The sequence below is a fragment of the Cynocephalus volans genome, chromosome 3 (assembly GCF_027409185.1).
Source record: "Cynocephalus volans isolate mCynVol1 chromosome 3, mCynVol1.pri, whole genome shotgun sequence".
In the NCBI taxonomy this organism is placed as follows: Eukaryota; Metazoa; Chordata; class Mammalia; order Dermoptera; family Cynocephalidae; genus Cynocephalus; species Cynocephalus volans.
The window spans coordinates 154728072-154740790 of NC_084462.1; the positions used below are offsets into that span (position 1 = coordinate 154728072).

Here is a 12719-nt window from a genome sequence, read left to right on the forward strand (position 1 = left end):
AAGGATATTTTATCTTCTTTCCATTCTCTGAGCCTCAGATGGTAAAGTTTCAAATATTAGGGACATAATTTATAATTTAAAATATTAAATTGTAGTACAGAGATTCAGAATTTATTATATTTCAGGCTAAACGTTACTTTGAATTATGTATAAAGGAAGCATTTGCAAATAAATGTACCCCAGAATTTTTAGGAACAGTATGATAGACATTTGATGTTCCCCCAGGTATTTACAGAAACCCAGATTCTTAAGTATTGCTATAGTATGTAATTTCTTCCATGAAATGTAATAACACCTAGAGGACACAAAGAAATTGTAAATACAGTATTAAAGGCATGTATCAAGATACTATTTGGTTGAACTATCACTTGCTTAGATCTTTTCACTTTCTGTACACTCCTATCAATAATTCCTAACAGATTTCTTTCCGCGTGTGTGTGTGGGCGTGTGTGTGCGTGCGCGTGCGTGCGTGCGTGCGTGTGTGTGTATGTGTGTGTGTCCCAAAAGCTTACTTAGGGGGGCTGGCTGGTTAATTCACTTTGTTAGAGCTTGGTGTTGATAACACCAAGGTCAAAGGTTCGGATCCCTGTGGCGGGGGGATAGTTGCATAGGGGTACAGATGCTGGGCTTCCAACAGGTTCACATTGGTAGCTGAATTATTCATCCAGACACATCTGTCTCATAGCATGATTTAAATAGCTGTTTTGGTGTATTACATATGATTACTGTAATGTGTGAAACATGGAATGTTAAATTGAAGGAAAAGGCGTTTATTTAAAACTGCTCAGGAAAACTGACTATTAAGGTACATTATAAGCCCGTTTGTATGTATGAGGGTACTTCAGAAAGTTCATGGACAAAATTAGAATTAAAAGATAATATGAATCTTTCCATAAACTTTTTGAAGTACCCTTGTATGATCTGGCCTCTGCCTTCCTTTCTGATCTCATTTCATATTGCTTTTCTCCTAGTTGGTAATCTCTGGTCTCTGGCCTTCTTCTGCTTCCTCGACCCTGCCAAATCCATTCCTACCTGAAGACCTTTGTACTTACTGTTTCCTCTGTTATAAAAACTCTTATTACCATGGATTTTCACTGTGCTGGCTCCCTTCTTAACCTTCATATCTCAGCTCAGATATCTCCTCCTCAAAGGTGACCCAACCACCCTATATCTAAAGCAGCCCTCTTGGCAGTAACTCTTACCACTTTATTTTTTTAAGGAATTTATTTTTTAATTGAAACATATTGATTGCACATATTTATGGGGTACAGAGTTATATTTCAAAACATGTATAACAATGTATGGTGACTGAATCACAGCAATTAGCATGTTCATTATTGCGTAACTTCTACAGTTTCTTTGTGATGAGAACATCTGATCTCTTCTCTTCTAGCCATTTGATAACATATAATAAATTATTGTTAATTATAGATACCTAGCACTACTGTATACTACTAGAACTTATTTTTCCTACATAGCTGTAATTTTGTGTTCATTAACCAACTTCTCCCTGTCTCCTCACCTTCTTCCCCTTCCCAACCACAATTCTACTCTCTCCTTCTAAAAGTTCAACATGTTTTTTTTTTGGCTCCCACATATGAGTGAGAACATGAAGTATTTAGCTTTCTGTGCCTGATTTATTTCACTTAACATGATATCTTCCAGGCTCATCCATGTTGTTGCAAATGACAAGATTTAATTTTTTTCATGGCTGAGTTGTATTCCATAGTGTATATATACCACATTTTCTTCATCCATTCACGTGTTGACAGACACCTAGGTTGATTCTGTATCTTGGCTATTGTGAATAGTGCTGCAGTAAACATGGGGGTGCAGGTATCTCTTCAGTAAGATAATTCCCTTTCCTTTGGATAAACACACAGCAGTGGGATAGCTGGATCATACAGTAGTTCTATTTTTAGTTTTTTGAGGAACCTCCATACTGTTTTCTATAATGGTTGTACTAATTTACATTCCTACCAACAGTGTATAAGAGTTCCCTTTTCTCTGCATCCTCACCACCATTTGTTATTTTTTCGTCTTTTTTATAATGGCCATTCTAACTGGGGTAATATTATTGCATTGTGGTTTTGATTTGCATATTTGTGATGATTAGTGATGTTGAGCATTTTTTTCGTACACCTGTTCACCATTAGTGTCATCTTTTGAGAAATATCTGTTCAGGCCATTTGCCCATTTTTTAAATCGGATTACTTGGTTTTTTGCTGTTGAGTTATTTAAGTTCCCTGTATATTCTGGATATTAATCCCTTGTTGGATGAGTGGGTTACAGATATTTTCTCCTATTCTGTTGGTTGCCTCTTCACTCTGTTGATTGTTTCTTTTGCTGTGCAGAAGCTTTTAAGTTTGATGTAATCTCAAATATCTATTTTTGCTTTTGTTGCCTGTGCTTTTAAAAGCCTTCTCCATAAAATTTTTGACCAGACCAATGTCTTGGGTGTTTCCCCTATGTTTTATTCTGGTAATTTTATTGTTTCAGGTCTTATATTTAAGTCTTTAATACATTTTCAGTTGACTTTGGTATGTAGAGAGAAATAGGGGTTTAATTTCTATCTTCTGTATATGGATATCCAGTTTTCCCAGAACCATTTATTGAAGAGGCTGTTCTTTCCTCGATGTATGTTCTTGCCACGTTTGTTAAAAATCAGTTGGCTATAGGGCTGGCCGGTTAGCTCCCTTGGGAGAGCATGGTGCTGATAACAACAAGGTCAAGGGTTTGGATCCCTGAACCTGCCAGCTCCTAACCCTGCCTCCCCCAGCCCCGAATCAGTTGGCTGTGGATGTGTGGATTTATTTCTGGGTTCTCTATTCTGTTCCATTGGTTCATATATCTGTTTTTATGCCAATACTATGCTTTGATTACTATAGCTTTGTAGTATATTTTGAAGTCAGGTAGTGTAATGCTTCCAGCTTTGTTCTTTTTTACTCTGGATTGCTTTAGCTATTTGGAGTCTTTTATGATTTCATATGAATTTTAGGATTTTTTTTTCTATTTCTGTGAAGAATGTCATTGGCATTTTGATAGGGGCCGCATTGAATCTGTAGGTAGCTTTGGGTAGTATGATCATTTTGATAATATTAATTCTTCCAATCCATAAAGATGGAATGTTTTTTCATTTTTTTGTGTGTCCTCTTTAATTTCTTTCATCAGTGTTTTATAGTTTTCATTGTAGAGTTCTTTCACCTCCTTGGTTAAGTTTTTTTCTTTTTACTTTTTTGGCAATTGGCTGGAACAGGGATCCAAACCCGTTACCTTGGCATCATTATAAGGCCTCACTCTAACCAACTGAGCTAACCCATCAATCCCTTTGTTAAATTTATTCCTAGGTGTGTTTTTGTTTGTTTGTTTGTTTATTTTAAATTTTTTTGGTACCTATTGTAAGTGGGATTGCTTTCTTGATCTCTTTTTCAGCTAGTTTGTTGTTTTTGTATGTTGATTTTTGTATCCTGCAAGTTTACTGAATTCATTTATCAGTTCTGAGAATTTTTTTGTGGAGTCTTTGTGTTTTTCTACATGTAAGATCATGTTGTCTGCAAACACAGACTATTTGACTTACTCTTTTCCAATTTGGATGCCCTTTATTTCTTTTTCTTGACTAATTGTTCTGGTTAGAATTTTCAGTACTGTGTTGAGTAAGAGTGGCGAATGTGGGCATCCTTGTCTCATTCCTGTTCTTAGAGGAAAATCTTTCAGCTTTTCCCTGTTTTGTATAATGTTAGCTGTGGTTTTGTCATATGTGGCCTTTATTGTGTTGAGGTACTTCTGAAACTGAACCTCTACATGCATACACCATTACTTCCCATTACTTCCTTCCCCCACCCCTGGTAACCACCATTCTACTTTCTGTCTCTACGACTTTAACTACTCTAGATACTTCATATAAGTGGAATCACACAGTATTTGTCTTTTTGTGATTGGCTTGTTTAATTTAGCATAACGTACTCAAGGTTCATTCATGTTGTAGCATGTGTCAGAATTTCCTTTCTTTTTAATGTTCAACAATATGCTATTGTAGTAAGTATATATCACATTTTGTTTATCCATTCATCCGTTGACAGACATTTGGATTGCTTGTACCTTTTGGTTATTGTGAATAATGCTGTTATGAACTTGGGTGTACAAATATGTCTTTGAGACCCCAATTTCATTTCTTTTAGGTATGTACCCAGAAGTGGAATTGTCAGATCATATGATAATTCTATTTTTAATTTTTTGAGGGACTGCCATACTGTTTTTTATAGTGGCTGCACCACTTTACATTCCTCAGCAACAATGCTCAGGGGTTCCAATTTCTCTACATCCTCACCAACGCTTACTATTTTCTGGGTTTTTTTTATAGTAGCCATCCAAATGGGCATGAGGCAGTATCTTATTGTGCCAGTATCCTTATTTTACAAAGTAAGAAACTGAGGGGGGAAATGATTTGTTCACATGCAGAAGCAGACCAATCTGCTGTTCACTCAATGTCCGGTTCTCCAAAGGGTTGGTTTATTGAATGACAGATTTCACTGAATTGATTCACCTAAATTTCTCCAGGTTTTACTCATTTATATTCTCTAAATTGCTTCACCAAAATTTTATCTTTATTACCTATTTACAAATACAAGTATATACAGGAAATTGTGTTGTTTGGAATGGTTTCAACACCTTTTGAAATATTCTTTAAAGTTTTATTTAATGTTAATTTTACTGCAGTTTCATCCCAGCTGCTGGATTTATCAGTCCATCTTTGTTGAATGTCACTTAGATATTTTAGACACTGTTCACTTCTCAAATGATTAATACACATACAAATAGTATTCTAGTCTGAGCTGGTTAACACATTTCGATATGTAAGGAAATACAAAAGGCAGTGAAATAGATTGAAAATATTTGGAAGATAAAACCATGCCCTGGACATCCAAAATCTATATACTTATAATTCAATATGCATAAGAAATGCTGGTTCCACAAAGTCATATTATCAAGTAAAGTCCCCAAATGCACTGAAATTTGGTCATGGCAAAACAGCTGCTTCTAAATGGCTAAAAGCTAAACCAAAAGTAAATTAACACTTCAAATGAGTGCACAAAGCACCAGAGACAGCTTCAAAACCTATCCTATTTAAAAGAATTTCTGTCTTATCTTACTCTATCCTATCCTATCTAAAACAAATTGCTATAATTTTTAAGTAAACATTTTTGGTAAATCAGTAAAAGAGTAAATTCAGCAAATTGGCAATTTGGATAATTGATCAAATTGGATATGTGAAATTGACCAATAGTTTTCACCTGCATATGTAAAATGACATTATAAATGGCAGAACCCAGAACTGAGCCTAAATCTACTGATCAGTATTTAATCAGTATTTTTTTTCCTGCTCCCTCACACCTTATAAATTGAAGACATGAGAAGGATGGGGATCCAAAGCATTGAAAATGTATGCAATAAAGTTTAAATTGTCAGGGCTGGCTGTTTAGCTCAGTTGGCTAGAGCATGGTACTGATAACACCAAGGTCCTGGATTCGATCCCTGTACTGGCCAGCTGCCAAAAAAAAGAAAGAAAGAAAAGGTTGATTCCTCTCTTCCAAAAGATATATATGATATAGTAATTAAATCCTTTGAGAGCAGATGTCAAAATACTAGTTGAGAGGGCTTGGTTAATCACAAATTTCTGATATATGAGTGCCAAAATGGACTGATTGAAATGTTTCTTTTACTTTGAAAGTGTGTTTCTTCTACTTGGATGGTTGAAACTAAGATGAATTGTGGGGATTGGGATGACACATAGAGCTAACTCAGGCCATCCAATTCTCAGCTTTCCCCTTGTTTCCACCAGTGTGGAAAATGCATTGAGGATCTTCATCCAGGGTCCATTTGTTCTCTCTATATGAAGGGACAATTATGAGCACATAGACTTGTGGCCCACATTCTAGACATTGCAATGTTTATGTAGGTAGATTTTGGGGGGATAAGAGGGTATTGAACATTTAATTGATCCTGCTTAGTACTTTTTTTGTTTTTGTTTGTTTGTTTTTAGAGAAAACAAATTCACTACATTTGTCTTATGCCTATAAAAGAAAGAAAAGTCTTTGTGCAACTATTGATTATAACTGGCATTTAAGAGGCAGTATGATATAACCTTTATACTAGAATGGAAAGACTAGGAGTTTAAAACTGAATTTTATTAATCAAAAAAGTAAGATGAATTGATGGATGGATAGTGGGATGGTGGGATGAATAGATGGATAGATGTGTGATAGGACAAGTATAGCAAAATGTCAGCAGTAGACTCAGGATAGTGGATATAGAGGTGTTTAATACAAAATTATTTTGACTTTTTTATGTTTGAAAATTTTCATAATAAATGTTGGGGAAAACCCTGAATTTTAGATCTAACTCTACTATTCAACAGCAGTGTGATCTTAGAAAAAGCCTTTAATCTCTATCATTGAAATCAAATAGTTTACCTTGTCTACTTTAAATGTTGAAGGACCAAATAATATAATCTAAAGGAAGGTACTTTGAAAACTATGACGTTCAATAAAAGTGATAAAATAGTGCTATTATTTCTCCTGTTGGTGATTTTCAGTAGCTACTTTTAGTATGGTGTTTCGTGAGTTTTTGCTTAGTGAGGCAATCAGAGAAGGAATGGTTCAGATCAGTTTGAAGAGGGGAAGAGAATGTTCTACTTGGCTACCTTAATGAGAAAAAACTTCCACTCAGCTGTCAGATCTACAAATGGACAGGTGGGCATTCTCTCTCTTTGAAAGCCATTGTCTCTATGTTTACAAGGAAGGAGACAGAAGGAAGAGGTTAAAAATAAGCATATAAATTAGATTTCTTTCTTTTTCAGGAAGCAGTAGGGGACACGTTAGAAGAACTGTGGATCTCTTACAATTTTATTGAGAAGTTGAAAGGGATCCATGTAATGAAGAAATTGAAGATTCTCTACATGTCTAATAATCTGGTGAAAGACTGGGGTAAGCTGAGGGTGGCTATTCTAACCTTCCACCTCCTACCTGTAGAAAATAGCCCAGTAGGGAAGAAGATGCAAAATGGGAACATTTATTTCTAAGCACAGAGATAAATAGCTATAGGAGTTCCTATGTTTCCTACAGAAATAACTATAGGAGTTCTTAAATTCTAAGTGCTTGAAATTTATTTTTAAATATTTACTTAGGATATTTACTTAGAATGAATATAATCGGATAGATTCTGTTCCTGAAAAAAATTTTAAGTTTAAGGTTCATGAGAAAAATTTGTTACTGTCCAAAAGCTGAAGGAATCAGCTCAAATATAATTCTTGGGCAGAGGACTTATTTGTTATCTATATTGCTTTGCATTTTAAATTTTTATTTGCTTTACATTATTTATTCAGCATTTCCTAAAGCCCTTTTATATGTCATGAACTATGCCAGGTTCTTGAGATATGTAGTTGAATACAACACTATTCCTGCTCTCAAGGAGTTCCCAGCTTAGTGGGGAAAATTAGTTATAAGCTAATCATTATAAAACTGTGTGATAAGTTCTGCTATAGAGATTTGAATTAGTTGCTTTAAGAATTCAAAGGTGAGGGAATGGGTAGACTCAAAGGCAGTTTAACTCAGACTGCACTGATGTAGCATAGCATAGAGAAGACCTGGAGATTGATTTGTTGTTCTTTTTGACTCTGAACCTCATCTCCTCTTCTTAACCTATCCTTAAGCTAGCCTCAAAGGTAGGAGAGGTATGTCTTCTTTTCCCCTCTCATCCTGTAATGTCTCCTGAGAATGACTTCATATAACTTTCCTAACTTTCTTCAAAATCTTAAACAACTAATTGTCCTGATTAGTCAAACTGAAGGTTAGTGATTTTGGAATTCAGTCCCCAAAATTCTAACTTTTAAAAAAAATTCTAACTTTTTTCTTTTTAATTCTAATTTGCCATTTTAATATAGAAAATATTCTTTGTACTTGTAGCTGAATTTGTGAAGCTGGCAGAACTGCCATGCCTGGAAGACCTGGTGTTTGTAGGCAATCCCTTGGAAGAGAAACATTCTGCTGAAAGCAACTGGATTGAAGAGGCAACCAAGAGAGTGCCCAAACTGAAAAAGCTGGATGGTGAGTGACTCTGAGCTGGCTTGGAAATGTTTTCTAGGTATAAAAATTGAATTTATGGCATGGAATCATGAAAAAGAGAAAAACTAGAAGAAAATGATAGGTTGTCCCTCATCTTCAAGGCCATTTCTGTCCATATGAAATTTAATGGTCCAGGTTTAGGTCCTAGGTGAGATGAAAACTCATATAGGACATTTAGACTGGTACAAGATCATCCCTAGACCAAAAGCTTGTAAGAAAGGTAGGCCTTATAAACGTGTGTGGGGATTTCTTGCCATCCAGCATATGTTGGGATGTCTATTGAAGCACAGCCAAATGTGTAACAGCAATAGTTTCCAAACTTTTTCTTTCATTCATTAATCCAGTCAACAAATACTTATTAAGCAACTACTTATTGGGCTTGGCATTCCACTGAGGATAAAAAGTGATTATTAAATTAGCATCTGTCACCAAGAGGTTGCCCTGTATCACAAAAAGGTCACACATGTAATAAGGAAAGATCTTGACTTCCTGACAGCACAAAGTTCCATGATGATCTACTTGGACTTTTATGTAAGATAAAAATAAACTAGCTCATTTAAGATAGTTTTAAGAAAAAGAAAAGCTAGGCTTATTTATTGTCAAGTCACAGAGGTATTACTTTGCAGTATAATTACACATAAATGATAAACTGTTGCTTGTTTACAGTTGGCTCAAAATTGAGGTGTTCTCTCTCACTACCTCTGGACCCCCATTTTAGTTTCCCAATATGTAAGATTGGTGTGAATATTAGTAGATATCCCTACTGACTAGCTCAAGTCCCAGCTTCACCACTTAATAGCTTTGGTGAAATTGAGCTAATTAATTAATCTCACCAAACCTTATTCATTTGTAATCTAAAAACTGGAGATGATAATAGTACTATGAGTAATCGTTTTAGAGTATGCATCATAGTGTTGTTATGAGGATTAAGTGAATAATCTATGTGAAACATTGAGATAGTTTATGTTAAATTGTTATGTTAATTGTTATGTTAAATTGTCCTTCGCACAAAGTAAATATTCAAGAATTATATTATTGTGTTATTATCATGATTATAATCATTTTAGATTTTTTTTGGCAGCTGGCTGGTATGGGGATCCAACCCCTTGACCTTGGTGTTACCAACACTGCGTTCTAACCAACTGAACTAACAAGCCAGCCCAGAATATTTTAATATCAACCCTCAAACTCAAATGTATAAGAAATATTTAAATATAAATGAACTAATTTTAACTTTGAATACTATCTCCCTAATTCAATTCAGCTGGGCTGTTAAGAAACTTAGTCTGTCATGCTTAAGTTTTCCCCTGGGATTATGGCACCATTCTAGGGCCAACTCATGAGGTGAGGTCCTCTGGTCATCAGTCAACTGTCACCAAAGATTACCACTGAGATATCTATTGTCTCCATTCCCAAGGTCCCTTTAGGACTCATCCTGCCTGCTCCCTGCCACATCCGTGCTACACTTGGGTTATGAGAGTGCTTTTTTTGAGAATGAGATTCTTGATAGCTGTAGGATTATCTCCCTAGATAAAACATAGTCATTCCACTCTGGATCTGATCTTCTCCCAGTAGGGCTATCAGGGAGCAGGGCCAGGATTCCTACTGTTCCAGAACTCCCAGACCTCCCTCTCTTCTGCCAGCCCAGGGAAATACTGTTTTAGTCTGAAAACAAATCACCATTTCTCTCCTTCTTTACATCATTCTGCACTCACAAACTATGTCTTCTCAGTGGTCATCTTAGCCTTTTCAAGGACAAAAGCCAGTAAGTCATATGGTCTGTTTTTGCTTTCTGTACTGCCCCCAAGTGATGATGCATGGAGCTAATTAGGCTACATGACTGAATGAGGGAAAGGAAAATACTTAGAAGAAAAAAATAAGTAATAACAAATCCATCTTCATCATCATACTGTGTACCCAATGCATATTCTCCTGTTGTCTTCCTCACCGTGCTCATGCTGATAGTCACACCCAGAACAAAGGACCTAGTTGTCTGTGGTTCTCTTCTCTTCCCTCCTCCCTAGCCCTGCTTCTCGGTGCTCCATTGTTTTAGTCCTGTTCTGTGTCTCTTCATCCCTCTCTTAGCACAGCTATCTAAAGCCAGTACTCAAACCTTTATCTACCCCAACTTGCAGTTATTCTTAAATGGGGCTGCATCCCTGTGGAGGGACATTTCAGAATCTCTAGGGAGACAGTGAAGTAGATGTATGTAGTTTGAAAAAATTGTTCAGGTGATTATGATATGCCTCCCTAGGAAGAGATGTGCTCATCTGTCCTCCAGTTGAGAAGTATCGCCCTAAAAGTCTCTTAAATAGCTCTTTTTCCACACCAAAAAAATTTTAACAGTTTGAAGTATAATTGACACATATTTAAAGCTGTACAGTTCAATAAGTTTTGACATTTGTGTATGCCTGTGAAACCATCCCACAGTCGTGATAATGAAGATATGCATAACCCCCAAAAGTTTCCTTGTGCCTCTTTGTGATCTTGCTCATTGCCACCGTCCCTCTCAAGGCAATCACTGATCTGCTTTCTGACCCTATAGATTAATTTGTGTTTTCCAATTTCCAGCATTTTATATAAATGGAATGAGGCAGAATGTTCTTTTTTTTTTTTTTTTTTTTTTCTCCCTCTGGTGATAAAATGACAAAGACAGTAGATTACCTCTTGTGGGGGAGGTACAGGAATAATCAGGAAGAGGCAAACAGGCTTTTGACATTCTGGTAGTGTTCTACTTCCTAAATTGGATGGTGAGTATACAAATCATTGGTTTTGTTACTCTTTAAATGATTTATACTGTAAGCATATGAATATTTCACAATTTAAAAAAAAAGAGAGAGAGAGAGAGGGTAGAGACATTAGAGTCTTGAACTTCAGCCTTTTTATGTTCACCTTTGGTTGGACTCTAGAAACCATTTGAAAGCATTTGCTTTTACTTCCTTCAAGGTTGCACACAGGAAGTGAACCCCTTCCCTTAAGAATGGAGCAGGGAGGGCCAGCCCGTGGCTCACTTGGGAGAGTGTGGTGCTGATAACACCAAGGCCACGGGTTCAGATCCCTATATAGGGATGGCCGGTTGGCTCACTTGGGAGAGCATGGTGCTGACAACACCAAGTCAAGGGTTAAGATCACCTTACCGGTCATCTTTAAAAAAAAAAAAAAGAATGGAACAGGGGAGGGCTGGCCTGTTAGCTCAGTTAGTTGGAGCGCAGTGTTATAACACCAAGGTCAAGGGTTCAGACCCCTGTACTGCCAGCCGCCAAAAACAAAACAAAACAAAAAGAATGGAACAGAATGCCTTTTGTAACCCTGAATAGACCAAGCCACATTATGGCCTTTGGGACAAGTGCTGACCTCAGGCCTATCTGAACATCCCCTAGAAGAACCACCTTGGTCTATTCTAAGCCAGTGGGATAGACTAGAACAGAGATGGCCACAGCTGCTAACTTGCCTAATTTTGCTCCTCTTCTGTTGCTTATAAGAAAAACCGAGGAATTTAAAAAAGCTAAAATGAAAAAGGCAGGCAATACCAAATGCTAGGGAGGAGCTAGAACACTAGCTAGAACAGCTAGACCTCTTATTTCCTTCTGGGATGATAATGTAACTTGGTATAACCACTTTGAAAAACTGGAATTATCTATAAAAGATCTACATGCAGGGCTGGCCAGGTAGCTCAGTTGTTTAGAGTGCAGTGTTATTTACCCCAAGGTCAAGAGTTCGGATCCTCCTATGGGCCAGCTGCCAAAATTAAAAAATTAAAAATAAATAAATAAATAAATAAAAAGATCTACATGCACATCCCTTGTGACACAGCAATTTTTCTCCTAGCCATACACCCAAAAGAAAAAGGTATGTGTGTTTACTGAAAGACATGTATGAGGATATTCATAGCAACACTATTTTAATAGCTAAAAATTAGAAATAACCTAATGGCCTATCAACAATACAATAGATGAATAAATGATGGCATATTCATACAATGGAATATTAAACAAAAATGAGAATGAATGAACTACAACTTCACACAACATGGGGCATCATACCAACATAATGTTCAGCAAAAGAAGCCTGACACAGAGTGCGTCCTATATCATTCCATTCATATCAATTTCAAAAACAGGTAAAATAGTCTATGGAGTTAGATATTATGATAGAATATACTTTTTGAGGGGGTAGTGACTAGCAGGGGGCCTGAGGAAGTTTTGGGGGTTCTGATAATGTTCTCTTAAATCTGGGTGCTGCATTACCAAATGTGTTCACTTTATGAACATCTGTCAATCTGTGTACACTTAAAATTTGTGCACTTTGTATATTATGTTTCAATAAAAAGTTCACTCTTCCCACAACCAGATGCTGTGGGAAGAGGTAAAACTATGCTCATTGCCATAAAGAACATCAATGTACATCTTGGAAAGCATCACAGAGGAAGAGGCACTGGAGTTGGTTCTTAATTAAGAGTAGGGTTTAGATGGGAGGAGAGTTGGGAAGGCATTCCAAAATGAAAGAACTTCATTAACCAAGAGTCCAGAGGTAAGAGTGCACAAAATGAGTTTGGGAAACAGTGAATTGATCAGTTTAGCAGGAGTGAGGGGTGAATGG

The 12719-nt window shown here is 36.5% G+C and overlaps 1 protein-coding gene across 1 annotated transcript in view; it reads left to right on the forward strand.

Annotated features, from left to right (window-relative positions):
• The window catches only part of DNAL1 (dynein axonemal light chain 1), a 38151-nt gene that overhangs the window by 19950 nt on the left and 5482 nt on the right, over nucleotides 1-12719 (forward strand). Inside the window, exons 6-7 of the mRNA XM_063089403.1 lie at nucleotides 6857-6983; nucleotides 7962-8102. Coding sequence (XP_062945473.1) covers nucleotides 6857-6983; nucleotides 7962-8102 — 268 coding nt within the window. The remainder of the gene's footprint in view (nucleotides 1-6856; nucleotides 6984-7961; nucleotides 8103-12719) is intronic.